The sequence below is a fragment of the Danaus plexippus genome, chromosome 5 (assembly GCF_018135715.1).
Source record: "Danaus plexippus chromosome 5, MEX_DaPlex, whole genome shotgun sequence".
NCBI classification, from domain to species: domain Eukaryota; kingdom Metazoa; phylum Arthropoda; class Insecta; order Lepidoptera; family Nymphalidae; genus Danaus; species Danaus plexippus.
Window position 1 is genome coordinate 7,149,486 of NC_083539.1, and position 22,912 is coordinate 7,172,397.

Below are 22,912 nucleotides of genomic sequence, written 5' to 3' on the forward strand. Positions count from 1 at the left end.
CATTGGCCCTGCGCCCGCGTCTTTGGAGCGTGTACGGCTGTTTTCTTACTTTTTAAAATTTATATTCTTTGTATTGTTGCCATTATTTTTAATCTATTTGCTTCAGTTTCTTATAAACTTTATTGCGACTTTAAACGGCGAGCCTATAGTTTTAAATATTATTTATAATTTAAAACACAATGTTTTGGAATAAATATGATTGGGAACGAAGTTTGGATGTGTGGATTACGTATTTACCGTCATCTTGGCTGTACCGGATCCGACCCAGTTGTGTTACTAGTGCTTGACGCTGATTGAAATTGAGAATCCATTCCGAGTTTGAATTGCAAAGTAAATAAAATACAGGAACTAGGCCAGAATTACCGCGGACGTTGCCTCGTTTATTTTTTACAGCTGTTTAATAATACATATAGAACACATATTTGTGGTGTAACCATTGTTTCACAATAATCATTTAACTTGTCCCGACGTCGGTCGTGTAAATTATCAACCCGCATTTAGTATCCGTAGTAGGTACCAGTTACGTATTATTTATCGTATTTGAATCATAAAACATTAGCTGCCGTGACGAATGTATAACAGAATGCTACGAACATTTAATTACACCAAAATAACGTAGCTAAAGACCATGGGAATAAACAGATTGGAATATATTTTTTGTTGTAAGACTTAAGTTTCAAAAAAAAAAAATTTAAATTTAGAATAATTAAATATAGTATTTATTATTTTATAATGTTTTGGTCTGTGTTATTCTGAAAAATATGTCACATTGCTAAGTTTAACACATTCAAGAAATTAACACATGCGATGTATAGTTTCTGAAATAGTAACAAATATACGTATTTCACACAAATATCATTTAAACATTTGTAGGATAATATAGGATGATATTTATGTTAGTATTCTTATTGAGCGTCTCACAGTTTTATCATTGTCATGCTATAAATACATCTCCATTTCTCGTTCTGTTAAAAACTATTTGATTAACAGCCAATATGGCTGTCTGCGTTTAATATACTGTTATAAATGATTTGGCACTCAATGAAACAATAAATGCGGATGTATGTGAATATATAATTTATATTAAGTTACAACAGAGTACGAAGTGTGTCGGAAATCCTATTGTTCGATATGCTATCGTTTGACGCGGGAAAGTGAAATTCACAAACAGTGAAAGTTATCTAAATTCAATAATGATAAGTTGGATTATGTCTTCACCGTAATCGCCGTTTGAACTAAATGACCGTTCTAAGAATCCCAATATTACGATGTTTGTTTTATGCTGCCATTGTGACAGTTTATCTTTGGAATTTCCTTTTACCGATAACATTATCTGTTTTGTCACTATAAACGCAAATACCAAGGTCAGACGATGTCTACTTTCAGTGTATAATTTACGATAATTGTTCGGAAATGTTATAACTATAGATTGTTGAAAGTTTAACTTATATATGAAAATATAAATTGTATGTGAGAATTTAATATATTTTAAATTTTTACCTGGTAAATAGTAGGTATTGTGTTCTGTATTTATATTAATATACTTAATGATTTTATTGTTTCCGTATATATTTCATTTTTATTTAAAGTCCCAATAAATTTGTAAAAAAATATATTTTTTAAATTAACATTAAGGTGTTGAACGAATATAAAAATTACGGTAACAATCTTCATTAACACGAATGTAAACAAAGACCGTAATAAGGAGTTCGTATACGAAATGTATAATTTTTTAATCTCGGCATTATGATGTAAACTCCACCAACCGTGGCCACTTGACCCTCGCCAATTTGTTCTTCCCACGATACCATTGTTACTTTTCATTGTATTAGGTACCATAGATCATGTTTCACAATAAGTCATTTACGTGAACTTGCTTTTAGTTAAAATGCATCATAAACGATAACTGTTTGGTGAGCAGAAATATATATTTAATAAGTTGATGATAACAATTATTCTGGTGGCACATTTTTTTTTATAAATACCGTTAATTTACAGTGTTGAAATTACGTCACGTCACTATTCTGGGTTTACAAAGAGCTCGCTGAAATCACTACGTGCTATGAATTTGTATGTAAATACGGTAAATTTGGTATTGTTTCTAATCTTATCGGTTATTTTTGAAACGTTAGTCGTGAGTCATTCACTGACCGTTTATTTGTTTATAACATACATATTGCTTATTAGTTTCTGAATAAATACGATGTAATATAAATAAAGCCACATATGTTTTAATTTGCTTAAACTTCGATAGAAGCAATTATTTGAAATTTTTGTCAATAGATTATTTCCTTAAGCCTCGTCCTCGGATTTAAAAACTAAGTATTTAATTAAAAAACTTATTTTTTATTAATGAGTTTTTCAAGCGTTACTGCTCGTACCTAAGAAACATTTATATAACCTGTCATACAAATAGTATTATTGGGTTTCCCATTTATTATATCACCAATATTAATAACTAAGCTATGACATACAATTTATTGTAGCAACAAATCGATTCAACGCTGGCCTCATCCCAAGCATTTGAATGATGTCGCACTGTCCTAAATAGTTCGTTGCACTATCAACAGTTTCACAATCATTGCACGTGTTTCTATGTTTAAATACATTGTAATTAACAAATACTTATATATATATATATATATATATATAATTTTTGTTTTTGCATTATAGTTTGTTTTGTATGAGACATTATTACTTTGAACTTTTATAATGGTTAACGATTTACACAAATCAACAATTCGTCCTGTATGTTGAAAGTTGTTGGAATCGCCAACAAACATGTCGTGTATAATAGAAAAAAAATTGTTATGTGGCAACACTGATATAATCTATGCGTTATACGATTGATACATAAAAATATTATTTTATCGAAAGCTAAAAAATGTTAGCTTTTTATAAGTTTCTTAACATATTTCAAAAAATAATGTAATATATAGTTCCAATGACTATTAATGAAAGCGTTAAAAAAAATTACTTAAAACATTGAGCAAGCATCAGTAGGTGGTGATTGTCAATTGTCAAGTCAGCTGATCGTGACTTAGATTCAAACAGATTAAAACTGAGAAAGCAAACTTCTATTATATATATCAATAGTGTTTTTAAGAAATCAATGATAAAACAAATGACAGTGGAGGTGTTCTTTTTTTTGCATTATGGCAACATAGTGTTTATTTCTTTCAATTATTACATTATTAGGTATTATATAATATATTTAAAGCCAGTCTGGATTATATCATCATCTGTGTAGTTTAGTTTGACTTCTTATCGTTAACCTAAATACAGATGGTTTCAGGGTTATATTCCTATAAACGTATGCTTTTTGAAAGGCTCAAAAACTGTTCGTTATTTAGTAAACAATTCTTTTTCGGTTTTTCATAATATTAATACAATTTTTTTTTTATTACTATTTTAACATGCTGCGTATACCCTATTATATATTATATCCCAGTAATTTATTTTAAATTCAACCTCGGATACTAAGACCGTGGATGATTTTCAAACAAAATCCCGCTATAAAAGTCAGTAATTAAGGTACAAAACATGTAATTAATAATGAATGTAATAATAAAATTGTTTCAGTATTTCGAATACTTAAGTTGCGTATTATGATATAACGTTTGAAAATCTTGACGCTTATCGTGGGAATGTGAAATTGTGCCCTCAATGTATGTGGGTCACTCTTTATTGTTTATACGAATTAAGTGCTTGCAACACTTAAGACTATTAACATTTTATCTGACATAAAGCTTAACAATAAATAATAATACACGGAATAACAAATTTTAAGTAAAAAAAAACATTATAAAACAGTAACACGATGAGGGTTTTATTCATCATAATTCCATTAAATTTTCAATACGACCACCATTCACTGATACAAAGAGAATTTATATTGATTTCTTGATATTTTTTATTGCATTATTTTTTACGTATATACGTAATAAATACGTACGACTTATGAGTTTGAGAACTAAGTCTGAGCTCTGAGCGTTCTAATTGAAATGTCAAATGGTGGGTCAATTGGCAATTTCCTTTGTGATTGTTTTTGTCTAATTGCTTCTAAGCTCACGATATAAATCCCTCGTATCATATTCATAGTTATAAAGATTTTGTAATATATTTAAGTTTGATATAACTTTATTGTTGCGGTTTCATTTGTGCCGCAAACTGGTTGTGTTTTTTATAAGCAGAAGCCTGGTTTCCCTGTGGTTTCATACCACCTTCATAATTATAGAAGATAAGGTATGATCATGTTTTTTTTTTATCGTATTGAGATATAAATACTTTTTGTTTTATTTAAAAAACGTAGTCATGTTTGTTTCTACAAGCGTCGTGTTTTCGTTTTACGTGAATTACCTTCTATCGAGTATTCCGTCGAAGCTTTGTCTTTCTATGTTTTTATGTAAATGCGTAATTTGTATTGAGTTAAAGTAGCCATGACGCATGCAATACGGGGAACTTAATGCAAAATAGCTGTAGGGAAATGTTTTGTTCAGTACCATCACTAAAACAAAGTGTGTGTAAGGTTAGGACTTTTTCGTTATTACCGCACCGCGATCCCTTCGCCTTGACAGAGACGACCAGCTTCAATGAAAATGATTTACCTCTGACATTGTTTAACGTTTAGCGAAACGTTACAATACAAAGGTCTAAGAATATTCACCAGTGAAAGTTAATCAAGGTATAAAAACTCCTTTCGAGAACCTTTTTGTTACCATACGTCATTGCATTTAAATGTTTTATTAATTCCAACCGCCAGTGTTAGCCGCTGGTAATGTGTCAGTCTCAGGTACCTAATTCTAGTAACTTAAAAGAATGACAGCGAAGCAGCGAACCAAATATATTAATGAAAAGGTAGACAAAAAAAAAAAGATTAGAATCTTAAAAGACGGCGCGTTCAAGCAACTGTGCCGAGACGTATTTTGTTCGAGTCTTTGGAAAAGAAAATAAAACCCTTATGGTTATTTTTTCCTATTTGCTTCTGACCTCGGCTGTTATTGACAATGGCTGCCAGAATGAAATATGGTGCGATGCTAACGAAAAACAGATTAGGTGGACGTTATTATTACTCTATTGTGAGACATCCTGCGGCACTGTTTGCTGTGTTAGAACTCTCGACTTGGTTTTTTACGTACATTACGAAGGTTTACATTTTAAAAAAATATTAAGAATTTTTTAAATTGGATATATATTAAAATTATTTTGTTACAAAAAAGCCATTTAAGTTAAAGAATACATTTCAGTAATTTAACTAATGCGTTTAATACGTAATATTTTTGTGAGATGTTTAAATATGGCCGTGAAGGAACGTGTGCTGATGGTCGGGTTGTATGTAATAATCGTGGTAGAGGGCAGACACAATAGTCGTTGAGTCTTCTAAGAACCGGTCTTGAGGCCAGCGCTCTGCCGAATTTCGCGTCGACCACCCATATCCTTTACGACCGATACTATCGGCTTTATATTGTTAGAAACACCGATCCAGCCGACGCAGTCGCCGACATAAGGTTATGACGGGTTTCGCACTAAAACTTCTGTATAGAAATAGTTTTTTGTTGATAAAATTCTAACAAAAAACATTGATTAAACTCGAGCAACACGGAATGATGCACTATCCAGTCCAACACCCGCCCACTTAACGCTCTGATATAAAGGGTAGAGTTGTCATTTCGAAATCATCGATTATAAATAAGTATCGATAACATTATGATCTCGATCTTTAAGATAACACGACATAGATTAATATTATATCGATACAATAGCGGTTTGTAATTCGAATATGTGAGCTACATTCACATAGTTCTTGCTAAATGGCGTATTGAAGTCGCCTTGTCGCTACATTTAACGATAATGACGCATCTACAAAAATATATTGGCAATGATTCTTAATCAAAATTAACATATTAATATTGTTATACTCTTTCATTCGAAGCGATCTAAAATAACTGTGATATAATCTATCAAATAGCAATCTTTTAATAGAAATACGCACATGAATATGTCAATTAAAGTGGAAATAAAAAAAAGGTTTAATCTGTTTCGAAACTAGAAACCTTGTTATGAGCGTGACATTATCGATAAGTGATTGTGTTCGAACGTCGATAAATACAAAGGCAGTCGATAATTTAGTCCAGCCCTGACCACAGTTCATTGAGTAAACCTGTGTCCGCGTTACCACGCCGCCGGCTGATGGTTTGTATGTGTGTGTTATAAACAAGTTACTTCGAACTTAGATCACAATACAGCTTATTTATTTCTGATATATAAAATATAGTATATATTGAATGATTATGGTATAATTTAGCGTATAGGAATAGGAATGGACATTAATGTAGCGATGAGCCGGTCCGCAAGGGAAAGTCGAAACTTTCTGAATACTGATCAATAAAAAGTAAAAGTATCTGTGTATTTTAAGAATGGTCTATTTAAAGTATAATGACGTTTTAAGAATTCATTCGGACGTCGGACGTTGCGTGAACAAAATTTTATATTATTATATAATGTTGTATTGTATTAAGTGTTGTTTTACATACAAATGTAACATATTAAATACAACTAACTCTCTTACTTTCACAATATGAAAAAGCTATAATAAAAAAGATATTTAAGATACACGTACAAATATAAGAGTACTGATCTGATAGTCTTGTAAATGGTAGATCTTTCATATACATATTATTGTAAAAATCACAAAGTAAATAACAGATTGATATTCAAGCGTTATCGTTGACAACAAGGCTATTATTTTACTGTTTTCTTTAAATTTGTAATGTCATTATTCTTTGATAATACAGCCATTTGCGCAAGATCTTTTGTATTACAATGTCTTAATGTCGATATTACACGGCGATAGCGTTGAAAGAGCTCATTTTACGTTGGCGACTGATAATAACAAGTTTGTTTAGCTGTTTAAATAACGCTGGTTTGATAGGTACACGCGCCAATACTAAGAAATTTTCATTTGAACTAGGACTGCTTAAATATTACTTATAATATATACACATATACATACACACATACACACATACACACATAGACACATACACACATACACACATACACACATACACACATACACACATACACACATACACACATACACACATACACACATACACACATACACACATACACATGCACATTAATTAATAATAATTTAGTTTTATTTGTTTGGAATAAAGTATGTTAAGTATATTGATATACTGGTAAAAGTGCATTCGTAAATCCTACGTGTCGGCACGCCATGGTGGTGTCAACGAACCGTGATGGTGTCCCCAACAAAGCAAAATTTTTAATATATCTAATTGATATGTTTCTGATATAATTAAAGCCATTCTGTATTATCACTCATCATTTCTTAATATACAAACGTTTCTATTTGTTTTCCTTTACTTTTGCTATGTTCTCGTTACTTAAATTTAAACAGGAAAGCTCGTTAAGATGTTTCCCTTGAAACGCGTGAGTCATGTTTATCGATAAACGATTTTTTTTAAAGCGGCAAATAATATTGAAAAGTCAGAGACAGAAGTCAACTCCGGGAATTAATAAAGCGGTTAATGCGGTCTTTAGAGTGACGTATATTGTATGATGAATATTGGTCAATTTTATAAATTAAATGTTTGTTCCATCCGTAAGTTCTGGTTATATCTCGTACGATATATGGTAACATTTAAAAAGATATAAGGTATTCAAAAATATTAAAAAAAAAAAACCGTCGAAAGTGTGAATAGAACTGAAATTTATTAATTTTATGACATTTTATTCATGCTATGAAAGTTGAAAATTATATTTTAATCCCATTATAATATTTTGCTATATTTATGCAAATTACAATATCTCCCACGATTAATATTACGTAATTACTAACTTTGATAACATAACATAATAATAAGCACAGATTATAATATAAAATATATTGAAGGCGTTGTGCATCTAATTGGCAGAATACAGCAAGCCGTGGGAAGATAGCCCCCGGCGAAACGCATCTTGAATGAAACTTAACAGGAAAAGTTCCTCATAAAACTATATTTATTCGTTAATTTATATTATTATATTACAGTGTATTCGATTTGATGTATGCGATTACTTCTGTCAATGTCTTCGTTTGAAAGATTGTCTATAATTTAACAACAAAATATCTTTTAATCAATTAATTCATATAAAAAACTATTGTTTATTCATAGGTAAAGGTTTTTTGTTGTAACCGAATCAATATGTAAAACGCAATTAAATTCATTATTTCAAATAAGATCACATGGTTTACAATTGGTCATGTATGGCATATTTTATATATTTTTCATCTATGATAAAATCTTATTGATCTGTTTGTAATCAAAATGTTCTTAAATCGAAAAGAGTTTGGACAAAAAAGGATTTAATATAAACAATAAAACCTTTATACAATATAGTTGTCGATGTTTCAACACGATGTAGAAAGCTTGGTCGGCCACACCTAGCTAACCGCTTTTCTGTTCACACGTCTGTGGTACATGTGTAGTTTAGAAAGACAAGCAAATAGACTTTATGATTTGTTTGAGACAATAAATGCTTTAATAAATACAAAGCAATCTACCGCTCTAATATAAATCACGGCGAGGGAAAAACTAAAAACTTTATGAAGAGAAATGTAATGCGTTATGATTGCCGACGAATCAATTAGGTATATTAAATATTTATCGTTAATCACTTAATGAATTATTATTTAAAATGACGTCATACGATAAACATTTCACCGTGAGTAAGTATGTAGACTTTTAGTATGAGTTTTGTGACTGCATAGTTAACGTAGAGCTTTTTGTTCATAGACACGTAAATGAATACATGTTTACTATCGTTTATGGATGAAAACATAGATATTGTCGGTGTCTAGGTTTTATAGAGCTCGTATTAGGGTATAGTTCATATTATCCACGATGACCTGTTTATGTCTTATGCACATATTTCAACATATATGACTCAAGCTTCAATTAAAATGACGAGGGTAATTGGAGAAGTATTATACAAGTATGATAGGAATTCTTACTCATACTTTGTTATAGTTTATCGTGTGTAAGCCGTGGGATAGATTTCGATACGGTTACATATGTTTATACTCATATATATACTGGTTTTTGTCAACGACTCCCGCGTTAACATCAGAGTTGCGATAAGAGGAAATGTATCGTGTGTTAAAATAATCCATATAGTTACCTACGTCACAGCCATTTTATATTGAATAACGTAGATCACGACTGCAGTGCCATCTGCCGGGCTGATTTGTGAATCTAAACCTTCTAAGACGCCATCTAAATGCATATAAAAATATTCATTCAAATCGGTCCTGTCGTTTAGGAGGAATTCAGTGACATACACATGTACAGAATTATATATATATTAATATATATCGCTTAAAGCTCACCATCACTTAGAAATGTCGTGTGAGTAAGTGCCTGACATGGAGTCAAACTTTAAATATTTTATAAATACTATTATATTTGTAGTTTTTTTTGTTTTAATTGTATGACAGTTTTCACGTCACTAGTTGACATCAAGGGATTCTCTGTGTTGGATAAATGTTTTAAGTAATCGTAGCCTTGTCTGGTTGCTGCTTCTGAGAAATAGCTTTCTCCGCAGGTAGCAATATATTGACACGAAATTACGTTTCTAGTTGACCGAAGAATGACGCAAGTATTGTCATTATTAAATATTATGGTGAAAAAATTTTTAAGTGTAACGTTCAGAAATCCTTTATAATTGCTTTTAAAAGGTTTGAAAATGTGCTATCCACAGTTATTATTCGATTATTAGATAGATTATTTTAATGAAAATTTTTACAATTACTATATTTATTGGAAAACAATAATGTACATCCAAACTATTTCATTCGTTTCTATTGATATTTATTATCTGTTGTCGCATTGTGTAACAAAATACTCTGTAGATTTAGACTAATTGACTAATATATTTCTGTGAAGCCATAAATATGACGTAAGCCATCAAATAGTCTGTACCTATCAATGATTTAATGAATTTTGACATTGGCAAAATATTCCACGATTCTAGTATCGATCCAGCAGCGAATTAAGCCTTAGTATTAAAAAAATATATATAATGAATTACGTAAAAATTGTGAAATAATTTTTTTATTTTAACATAACTTTTTATTTAAAAGCAATATTAGTATGTATATTTTTTAATACTCTTTAGAAACAACAAGTCTCTTTAAAGTATTTATTTACTTTAAAGTTATTGTCTTTGGTTTGTATTATAAACGGTATATCAACTGAAGAATTTTATCTCACAAGAATTTTTAATTATTATCGATATTAAAAACAGACGTTTACACACTGTGAGTAAATTACGTATAGTTATTTGAAAAATTACATTCATTTATTAAAAATAAAATATTTTGGACAAGGCTATTATTTTAGTTTGCATATTAGTCTATGGTCGACTTTATTGTTTGAGTCTGTCAGCATATTTTGTAGGTTGTCAGCATATAAATATGTATATATGAAACTATTCAAACGTGTTATGTTAGAATTCTTTACATTGAATTTCGACAAAATGTATGGTTCAAAAAAATATAAGAAAATTCGCAAATACACGTGCAGTACCAAAATTTCGCATCAACAAACGGGACCTGTGATAATCAAGATTACAGTTTCGCCACAAATTGCAGTTTTTTTTTGTCCCGCTAAGAGGTCATCGACACGGTCGGTTACACTTGTCAACCGCTTTGAGTACATAAATATTTTAACCGCGTAAATAGTTTTAGTTGTAAAAGAAAGTTAGAATTTTTCTGGCCATAATTACTAGTAGCTGTGTATATTTAAATAACACGGTGATGTCATAATATGTTATGATCGATGACGTTTAGCGATGAACGCGCATGCCATCAGCTATGTGGGTTATGTGGGTCACATGGCAACATTGAGATAAATAACAGATTATATATAAATAAAAAACATATGTTTACCTTTACTTATTACATGTACATATGTGTGTAAATATTTTTAAACTTATCATTAAAATTTAATATTTTAATTGTGCCAAAAAGAAATATATTCGAATCTTTAATTCTTTATGATATTTTCAGAATATATTAGGTATATAACAAGATATAAGAAAAACTTTTTTGATGTAATAAAAAAAAATTGTTTATTATTTTTTAATAAGTGATTTTAAGACTGGGTTAGGAAAACCACGAGACATCGTGTTGTCAGACAAGTTCTACCAGAGTACCAGACAAGGCTTGCACAATTTTGCTTTCTCTTTCTATAATAAATTTATTAGCTTTTCATTTTTAATTTTATGCACGCTGTCTATTAAATGTCTTCAAAGATATAAATTAAATTAAATATTTCGTATCCAACAATTTTATTGTTTTTTTAATCAATTTTATAAAAAAATATTAAAATTTAATCCTAAATATTCACACTGTTATATCACACTAAGATAATTTCAAGTTTTCTCTTATAAAAAACCCTCTTAAAGTATTCGATAAAATTTTATTACGAATAAAATAACTTAACTGCAAAGGAAACAACAAAGTTAACAGGAACGAAATACTAAGAAAGTTATAAAAAATATCTTTATAACAAGCAAATATATATAAAATAGCGTTCTTATAAAGCCTTCGTATTGTGCTGTCAAAGAATTTATACTTAAAACTGAAAAGTTAGTAGTTTGAATAATAACGCGATGAATTACAAGTGATTACAAGACGTTTGCGGTCGACCACTGACAGCAAAAACTGCAAAATTATTACCTTTTGTGTCCCGTATTCCCATTTGAGTCCCTATAAAAAAATTTATCTTAAAACTCGCATTGAATACACGGAACTGTAAAGTTTATACACGTAATACATATACTTAATGTTCGTTTGTTTGTTTTTAAGAATTTTCAACCTTCATACATGTATGTGTGTGTTTTCATATGAATGAGCTGTTATTATAGAGAGAGCAGCTTTCGCATGATTGTCCAATTATTGTCTATCACGCATATTATTTTAAATTCATTTGCAATTGCTGTGTCATTGCGATGGATTTATTCCATACCACTATTCTTACCACGAGACAGCATCGTCACTTGGAAGGAACTTTCAATAACCTACGTTAATACTAAGTAATGTGCGGAAGTTTAGGATTCAAGAACCCTCCCCATTCTCTCCGTATTCAACATCTCTCCGTATGTAGTGTGACGTAGCCAACTATGGGTAAGGCTACAGAAGTTCTCAAACTGCATGTTTCGACGAGTAATACGTTATAATAAATTTTCTCAATAATTTATAGACGATTTTTCATAAGAAAAATTAACTTATAATCCTAATTCAATATTTTTGATACATTACTAAATAAAATAAATGAATGAATAATACTTAATTGAATAGTCTTGTAGATCGCAGAAAAATTATCATTCTTTAAAAAAAAAACACTTTCTAAAGACAGCAATGGATAAATAAAGTTGTTAAAGTTTGAGAGGCTCTTATCTGTTGTAAGGATTATGTATATCAAAGCTATATCACCGACATGACAAAAGACCGTTAGGACATACAATACAATTCACCGTTAAACAAATTAAATGGCACCAATCATAGGTTTACAAAACCAAGAACAATCCCCTTTTATTGGAAAATGCTCTACAAACTGAATTAATAAAATAGGATTTTTTTTATGTGCACATTTCATGTAAATTTTACTGAAACACTACAAACATTGTTATTTTATGCTTAACTAGTTTTTCGTCTTTTGGTATAGCAAAACTAATGGTCACGTGACTACAGTATGACGTCATAGTACAATATCACCTTAGTATTCAAGGCACTGGCACAGTATATTATTTATGATTAAATAAAAAATTAAATCAATAACAATGAAGTTCCTTATATGAGGACTATAATAATAATAATAATCCACATTTTTTAAACATTTTTCCACTCCTATTTATAAGTGTAATTTTTTCAATGGTTAAAGAAAATGAGGCCGACGAATATATTTATAAATGTTTTATTTTTTATTTTACAATTATTTAATCCACCTTTTTGGTTGCCGTTGTATTGTAGTAAGCTGTGTAACGTAAATCATATACATACCTACATATATAATATATAACTATACAGTATGTATTACGGTCAATTGATACTAAGTTTTTACACTGCACCGCCCTGTTTTTCTTTGCTAAATATTCATTTAAGTTATTCTAACTGGAACAATTACTAGTTACAATACAATTGTTTTTTTTACCAATGTCAAAGGAAGTTTCTCTTCTTTCCAGTATTTTTATTTGTAAATAAATTTACTCCAGTTTCATAAATTTTCGTTTAGTAAAAAGGTTATATTATTTAATATTTCATAATGTCTGTAGAATTATAGACGAAATTCATTTTATATTAATTTATATCTCGTTTAGTTTTGATAATTAGTTTTTATTCTTGATACAGTTTTTTTGTAGGAACGAAATGCAATAGCAAAGAGATTCTGTGTGGGTAGTTATTAAAATTTTGATGTTATACCTCTGTCACGGTGACGCAACACTTTAGAACGCTATTTAAAATATTTCCGGTAACGGTCTAACCACCAAGGCTGTCTACATATCATATATAAAATATATTAATGATATAAATAACATACAAAAATCATATATCATGAACATATTAGAAATAGAAAGTTTATTGAAAGTTGAATTGCTGTTTCGAAATGTATGGAGATGTTTTGAAAAATCTTGCATATTTTATATAATATATTCTTATCTACTTAGTACGAAATTAATTTATTATATACAATAATTATTATTTTCGTTTAACTTGACAGTTCTATAGAAGAACAACTGAGTTGAACTCTTTTTTGGCTATACTTATTTGATTTAGGTTATTTACGTACGGAAGTATACGAGTGTTAGTATATATTAGTTTATGACGCAAAATGTAGTGTAGTTTTCACTTACTATTTTCCAGCGCATGAATCAGGTTAACGACTTTAGTGTAAACTCAGTTTAATTATAACTGACTAGAGGCCGTGAGAATTTTAATATTGATTACTTACAGGTCGTTGATTTGTATATGTTTGCATGAATACATTGATCATATTTAAAAAATTCCAATCTAGAAATCTATTTAAATAAAACTAATATTTACGGATTTACTACGCGTTTTTTATTATTTCGAACTAGGTACATACTTCCGACGTTTCAGTTACTTTGAAGCAAGTTGATCAAAGGTAGGCGAGATGAAAATGTCTGTCAGATGGTCTTGTTATTTTTTAGTCACAAATTGTAGACTTATAATTAGCTAAGGTGATCATAGTTAAAGCAGTAATATGGTAACATTAATATGTTTTTTACAACACTACTGGGACGTTAACCACAACTTCGCCCCGTCACTACAGAGGTCTTTTTTTGTTTTTTATTCATAAATGTTCGCACATGATGGCATCAAAAAGCTAGTTCCTTATACGTGTTAGAAATATTAATGTATCTTTTGTTTCTCAAGCTACCATTGATTAGTATTTTAATGTGCAACAATCTGAGGGGTTGCCATACAAGATTCTTTTTTGTTACTTACTACTACTTTTTGTTAATTACTCCCAATAAATAAGCTTAAAAAAAAGACATATTTAGATTCTATTTGAAGTCTGTACATAATTGTATAAGCTAGTCATTCATGAATAAGATATTTTAACGTTCAGTTACACATTTTTTCCTTGCAGTTTGTTTGCGTAATCAAAGCTCCGTTCGGAAATCGTCTATGCTATATTTACGTCATTTCGATCGTGTTCGACATTTCTCGTCGAGGTTGCGGATGCAGTTTATATCTCGTTAACGTATTAAGCGTGTTGTATATTTACGCAAGCATTCAAAATATATCACTCAGACGCATTTGATATAAGATTTTTTAATTTCGATTCCGAATTTAAATTACATTCATGAATAATATCACGGATTGATATTAAAATATTTATATATTATTTTTAATCGAAAATTTCTACGAATTAATTGTTTTTTTTGTTAAGTGTTCTGGTAATATCAATACAGTTGTTGTAAGAAATTTTATTCTGTTTATTACATGAATAAGGAAATCAAACTTAAGTCTTCGAAGCTTGCGCCTACATTTAAAGGTGTATAAAAGTCTCCGCAAATATCCTTGTAATTTTTCAAATACATACATATACATGACATTACGTTTAATATTTCTAATCCTATTTCCTTTTTCTTTTCTAGCTCTCAGAGGAAGTACAAAGAAAACAAAGTGAATATCAAAAATGTTTAGAGTCATACAAACAAATGAGGGCTAAATTCGAAGAGAATTATCTCAAGTGTAAGTATGATTTAAAATTTTAATCGTTTCTACCATCCTTCTGATTATTTTTAATTAAAAAAAAAAGCTGATAAGTAACATTATAAGTTCATAATTTACATATTTATTTTAAACAGAGGCGTAATCCTCTTTTCAAAAACAGAACCGTAATTCAAAAATAGAAATTTAAATTATATTCTAACAATTCGTGTAAAAAGGTTGCGATGAATAATACTTGAAAATAATAAAAAAAACACACTTATATTTCGTACATCACGTGGTGGTCCATTCACCGATTCCATTAACAGATTTTGACCGTTTTGTTTCACGTCTAATTCGCAATTCGTTTTCATTGTGTGTAAACAAACAACACCCACGCATCGGCCATACAAACACGTGAACGCGGTCCCGAGGTAAATGTTTACGTCTCTAACACTAGCACAGAAATTTACTAATAATTGTATGATTTCCACGTTTGTGTTTCATCCGGATAGTTAGGGTTGTCGCATCGATGATCAAGATTTTTCTTAAATTATTGTATTTTATTAACTGTTTGAGGTGGAAGACATTTCTTAAAACTGTTACCAACTTATAATTGAGTTGGCTTACCTAATGTTTTGTTAATAATTAAATCCTATGCGTAATTAAAATTTGAATTTAAATTGCATACGCCCAGGTCGTAATTTAGATCTTTTATATACTAGAAAAGCGGGTTGAAAAGAAATTTCATAAAAAAAAAGCAGAGATACAATATTTTTAGAGATACAATATTAATATTGAGATACAAATATTTTAGTGATTTGATTGACCATGATTTACCCAATTTACTTATTATTTCCCGCAACCAATCTTCAAAATTATTTGGAATTTCGTTGTTGTCGGCGCCTTATTAAATCAACCTAATGCATTGAAGTAGCTAATCGTCATACATTAACTCCGGTATCAGCAGACCTACCACCCGATGCTCCGCCGGCGCCAGTATAATTTCGCATACGCTATTTCAATCAATATGCAACCTCAAGCATCAATACATGCAAGTTATTTTAAAACTCTGTCGGGCCGTATCAGTATCCCTATGGTGGTTAAGGCTTATAAGAATCGCGTGCATGCTTCACGCGTGCTGTGCCTCATCAATGATCCGATGTCATTGCACTCGTACACATTTTATGTATTTATGATTATACCTATATCACCTCTTCATTATTGTATTAACGTCGCTTTAAAGCTATCGACCGAGCAACCGTTTGCAGAGAAATAATTTTAGTGAACAACCGTACAGGTCCGACGAGCCGAGGGGGTCGTAAATTGGACGAAACGCGTGACAAATACGGAAAGGCGTGTCGCAGGTTGCATAGAGCACACAACGAGTATGTATTACTGTTGGCCGAGGCCACGGAATGCGAGCGAGCTCTGAGAACGGCGTCGCTACCAGCTCTGTTGGACCAACAGAGACGACAGGGAGAGGCCACGGCATCTTCATGGTGAGATTCTATACAAATAACGTTTAAATATGTTCTTAGATTACAAATTGTTGCAAAATAATAATAATGTACTACCATTAACGATATTAAAGAAACAAATATTAGAATTCATTTCATTATAAACGAGAGCCTAACAAAATGTTTTAATATATATTTTGTTTAGAGATTAAAAAAAAAAAAATACAAAGCAAATACATAATAGTATAGACCGATGACGTACGTCATAACATTATTAGTTCTAAGGATACAAGAGCTAATGTTTTAGAAGGGCACCTTTGACAAGTAATCCAATATTGTTCAAGGTTGCTAGCTTTGTTAAAAGCTGCCTGGCGGGATTCGAGCGATTCAGAGAACTAAAGTGATGTCTTATACTCATAATGCATCAATTTTTCTTTGATTATTGTATTTATTATTGAATTATGCTACGTATCATAAGAAATGTGTGGCATTAAGTTTTGTGTTTGAGATTTAATTATAAATCAATATTGTAATAACGATACGAATGTTACATATTATCTTTATATATAAAAGAAAGTCGTGTTGGTTACACTATTTACAACTCAAGAACGGCTGTATGGGTTTGGGCGAAACTTTGTGGGGAGATGGTTTAGAACCAAGAAAAGGACGGGATACATTTCATGCATCGAAAATAAATAAGTGTATAAAAACCAAAATCTTCTTTTTAATTCCTTTTAAGGAGGAACAGAGTTCGCCCGGTCAGCTATACAGCTATATTTGAAATTCGCAGACGAAGTCGCGGGAAAGAATTAGTTTCCTATAAAAATGGAATCATTTACATTATTTTTTAGATATTTTCAATAACTTTAGAACGTTAACTCTAACTGTTCTTCTTTTGAAAAATAAAATTATCTGTATAAATGAGTCTGGTAACCGATTGAAATAATATATCAAAACAGCTCCTCTTATTTTTTGTTACAATTATTTTGTGGAGAGAATAATGAAAAGGAATGATCTTGATTATCTCTCTTTTACAAAAAATATAAAAGACAAAATTAGGTGCATATACATCAGATACCTGAGTAAGCGAAGTGCTGTACTATGACGTCACTTGTGTTGGCGACTTTCTTCACACGGACATTGTATATGCCTGTTAAATAATACAGAATACATATTATGAACAAAAGAGGAATTAATGTATCTAGATAGCATTATCTCCAAGGACTGATAATGATTTTCGATAATTTTTATTTATTGACATGTTTATTTAAATTATTTAATATCAAAAATTAATCTCATTAAAGATTTCTATATCTGGTTTTTGTTCTGATTAGATGTTTAATTTCAGGAAAGGGATTTTGCTGGAGGTAGTTCAAAGAGCTGACTTCACTTCAGAAAAATTCAGAGAGATCCAGAACAAGGTGGAGTCAGTTGTCCAGAATCTGAGGCCACAGGAGGAATACAAGGAGTTCATAGAAAAGTACAAGTAAGGAACCATTAAGTCCATATAAAAACTATTTTTGAAAGAGCAATGGGAAACCTTTTTTTGGGTTAAAATAAGAATTCTAAAATTTGGACACTGAGGTTATTTATATTATTTATTAATTAAAACAAATAGTAATTATTAAGCATGGCGTCAAAGAAATTCCATTCGTTATAATGTTATATCACATAGTCCCTAATATGTTTTCAAATAACGTTTAAAATATAAGTAAACGATGCTTTAAAGCGAAAATCTTATTATATTTGCTGACACTCAAATACATATAAAATATATAATTGTTTACGATCTAGAAACGGCATTTTTTAATCTTACAACAAAATATGTAAGCGAAGTAATACAGTTAAGAAATTTGCTAATAAGAGACCGTAAACAAGTGATGTCACACTAATTGGAAGACTTAATTACCCCCCACGACCTCCCCCCCACTCAATTACGGTTAGTCACATTTTCAGAACACTATCCCTTGATGTGACGTCACACATTTTTCATTTTAATGCCCGAGCTCTCAAACACACGAGTCTCGCAAACTATTATAAATTCAAAGTATTTACTCATTAATAACATGACTTCACATAACTTTTGCTACCCTCAAACGTGACGTCATTTCCGGATGTTTCTTAAACAATACAGTATGATTATTGTCGCAGATCGCCACCACAGATGCCGATAACATTCAATTTCGATGAAAGTCTGGTCGAGGATACCAGCGGTAAGCTGCAACCCAACCAGCTGACTGTCGACAACCTCACAGTGGAATGGCTTAAAGAAAAGCTCACAGAACTTGAGAATATACTACAGGAGAACAGAGACAAGCAGACCACACTACAAGGACCTGAGATTATTGGCAATGGAGTCTGTAAAAATAATAATACAGGGATCAACGGAGTCAATGGCGTGGATAGGTGAGCTCATATTGATTATATACTTGTCACAATATATATCGTGGTGGCCTGGAGGTTCAAGGCCCGCCTCCCACACGTGAGGGCGCGGGTTCAAAACCTGGCAAGTGTGATCTTTTCATAAGTACTTTCGAAGAGTATTTAGACACCACTGACAGACGGTGAAGGAAAACATAGTGAGGAAATCTGGTCTCATAATTTCAAATTATAAGATTGAAATCGCCAACCCGTCTTGAGCAAGCGTGGTGATTAATGCTCTTACCTTCTCCATGCGAGAAGAGGCCTTTGCTCAGCAGTGGGCTCCGATAGGCTGACGATAATGAATATTATATAGAACAATATTATTATTAGAAATATCTTGTTAGTTTTTAACAATACATAGTACAGTACAATACGTAGACGTATAAAAGGTCATGTACTCACGTCCGCGTAGAGTAAAGGTTGGAATGCTGGCATTTCCATTCTTAATATCAACATTATAAAATTCATTATAACAGTCGCTTATAAACAATCCATGTCTTTGTTGCCGCTGCAACCCAAATGAATTTCTCGTCCCCATACTATAATGAGATCTAAGATTTTCGCGAGCGTTCATATAAATGAAACTAATATTTTTCGGATTATAACTAGTATTTTATTAATTTAAAAACTACATACGCCCGATTTTTAGGTTACTTAAGGTAAAGTAATCCGCAAAATGTTAGTTTCATTCATGTCTCCATAATATATTTGCTTCTAGTTCGCGAACTATGGCAATATCTTATAATATTCGTTACAAGACTCCGAAATGCTTGAAATGCTTGCATTAGACGCTTCACTACCATCAAATAAATCTTAGTTCTTATTACACGGACATTTCGTTGCAGATATTCGCCTCCGCCGACGGAGCCTATGAAGCTTCTAGAACTGCGTGTTTCTGAACGGAAGTGCGCGAAGCAGGCCGAGATGATACGAGCGGCGTTGGCCGAGCTCGGCTGCGAGGAGGCCCCCAGCGGCTGTCCCGACCTGTCCGCGGATACAGTCGGCGTCGACTGTCTCGAGCCTGATGTACCGGTTAGTAGAGTAGTATACAGCTGACAGTCTATATTACATGTTACTGAGATGAATAGGGTGTGGAGTAGAACGTGGATGACGCAAAGGTACTTGAGAGTTTAATGGCTCTTAAGATCCCGTATGTGGGTAGACTATCAGGTCCATCAAGGTACCTATTAGGAGTAGAATTATATATTGTCATTGAGAATCTGTATTTTTAAAGTTATATATATATTTTGCCTTTATATGTTTTTTATAGCTATCATTTAAATTGGATATTGATTTATCAGGACCGTTCGTCCCTCGGCTCGAAAGCGTCGATGGATACGTTAAAGTTGCATCTCCACTCTATAGTACCACCAAAGCCATTCTTTCGTCTATTCACGCGTCCCTTCAGACGCAAGTCCGCCCCCTCCAGCCCCGCGCTACCGCCAAAGACGTTCCGCAGTAGCAGCGAGGGCCCTTCAGACTCGGTAAAGCTCTTGCGGACCCTCCGCAAGCAGCGTGTGATATTAAAAAGGCGTTTCCGCAAGCGTCTGGATGTCTATGTGCAATGTAGAGTTCAGACTATAAAAAAACGAAAGAAAACGCGAGTCTGTAAATGTCCTAACGGTGTGGTGAGTTGCGATCTAACGCACGGCATGCATGCACACGTATCGGGGGACGAGCACGCTGGATGGTCTATTTTAGTAAAAGCACCGCGCGAACTTCGCACCGGAACGCGCTTTCATATAACATTAAAATAGCACGAGTTTGTACTAAAAACCAATTTCAAAATCAAGGTGACGTCGCTTGAGACGTTCCAGACATCAGTCGTTCGCGAGACGTCCGTCCGCGTGAGACTCGTCCGCGATTATTATCACGTTTGTATTGGACCATGTAAATATGTAGGTTAGTGTTGACGATGGACCCGTTCGCGATGTACATAACTAGTGCGGATTTGTTGCCGCCGGTGCCGCTGCCCCGCAGGAAGAAACGTCTGAAGCAGTTACAGGAGCAACGGCAGGACGTAATGCGTTTTAGACGACCATTGACCATTGACGCGTTCAGCTTTATTGCATGATGATAATGTGTGACCAAAAAATATGTGTGTTGTATTGAAGTAATAAAGTAACGACAGTCGAGTTATGTGTGGATTGATGACAGTTCTAATACAAAGTAACCAGAAATCAGATTTCAGAAAGTTGAATTATTTTATGGTATATAATTCTAGATTGATGTGACGAATAAGCAATTGCCTACGCATGAATGTGTCACTTAGGTTAAAAATACGATGTACGTTCAATGTATAGCTGGTGTTGCAGGTGAGTGTGAGCGAGACGGAACGATCCCTGGTGGACCAGGAGTGGTTCCACGGAGTACTGCCTAGGGAGGAAGTGGTCCGTCTGCTGAGAGCGGACGGAGATTACTTAGTACGAGAAACCACGAGGAACCACGCGCGGCAACTAGTGTTGTCCGTCTGCTGGGGACAACACAAACACTTCATAGTACAGACGACGCCAGAGGTGAGACATGGATTATTAAATAAGTTATATATTACAGAACATTTATAGTCTACGCCTATTAATTTTATTATTATTATTTGCAATAAAATAATGTTATGAAGAAAAATATTAATTTTGTTTTTTTAGTAGGATATGTTTTTATATTTATTGGATTCGTGAATAGAAAAGTATTAAAAAAATTTGCTATGAGTTGATCAAAATATTAATCATTATTATATCTTCGCTCACAACTTTTATTTTAAATAAACTTATAGGAAATCCACACTAAATATATTTGTATAGAAAATTAAAGGAAACAAATCTTTATAATTTTTTTAATATCTTCGATAGTCTATGTTATCTTTCCTATCTTTATTTCACAAAACAATTTTCATTTTTATATTTTCCACCACTGTTTTCTCCAACGAAGCCCTCGTTTGCCTAAATCAAATCCTGGTCGTCTCTTTTCTAACTACCCTCCCATGACATTTCGCATGTGTTATCTGACGTCACTCCATATATATATATATATATGGTAATATCTTAGATTTTCTAATGTACACATTTAAATGAAATAAAGATTTTAACTAAATACCTCCGACCTTTCGGTATTGCGTCAACCGTGATCACGAGGAGACGAGACGAAAACGTACATTTAAAATAAAAAAGGCGTAGTAATATCTAAAAATCATAATTTTATTCATCACTAGGTTTTGCCCGCGACTTTGTCCGTGTTAGTTTCATAATTAGAAATTTATAGCGTACCGGGCGAACTGTTTTATTTTAGAGGCAGTATATAAACAGATTTTGGATTTTATTAGGAGATTTTTTTTTTGGTCGAACGAATTCATAAGTATCCTATGTCCGTCTTCTGATTCCAACCTACCTCCCAAACCCATACAGCCGTTCTTGAGTCATAAATAATGTAACCAACACGATTTTCTTATATATATAAAGATGTTGATGTATTATGATGTTCAGGGTCACTATCGTTTCGAGGGTGCTTCGTTTCCTTCAGTGGCTGAGCTGGTTGCCTGGCAGCGGGCGTCCGGTGTTCCCGTCACAGCTCGCTCTGGAGCCCTACTAAGACGCGCCGTGCCTAGAGAGACCTGGGAGCTCAACAACGATCACGTGCAACTGCTAGATAAGATCGGACGGGTCAGTGCACATACAAAAAACATCTATAAAACGAAAATGTCCTACCAAAAAACCCATACTAACTTTGAAACTAGTTGATGAGAGATTTATGAGATTTATTTAATAAAATGTTATGTTTGTAAAAA

The 22,912-nt window shown here is 32.1% G+C and overlaps 1 protein-coding gene across 4 annotated transcripts in view; it reads left to right on the forward strand.

Moving 5' to 3' along the window:
• LOC116769203 (tyrosine-protein kinase Fer) overlaps window positions 1-22,912 on the forward strand; it is a 29,083-nt gene that overhangs the window by 3,513 nt on the left and 2,658 nt on the right. The window contains exons 3-10 of one of the 4 annotated variants that reach the window (XM_032660233.2): window positions 15,196-15,292; window positions 16,551-16,752; window positions 18,059-18,196; window positions 18,862-19,116; window positions 19,980-20,166; window positions 20,436-20,618; window positions 21,450-21,650; window positions 22,611-22,787. In XM_032660233.2, the coding sequence (XP_032516124.1) occupies window positions 15,196-15,292; window positions 16,551-16,752; window positions 18,059-18,196; window positions 18,862-19,116; window positions 19,980-20,166; window positions 20,436-20,618; window positions 21,450-21,650; window positions 22,611-22,787 (1,440 nt within the window). The other 3 variants (XM_032660234.2, XM_032660235.2, XM_061529106.1) reach the window with 3 other exon arrangements.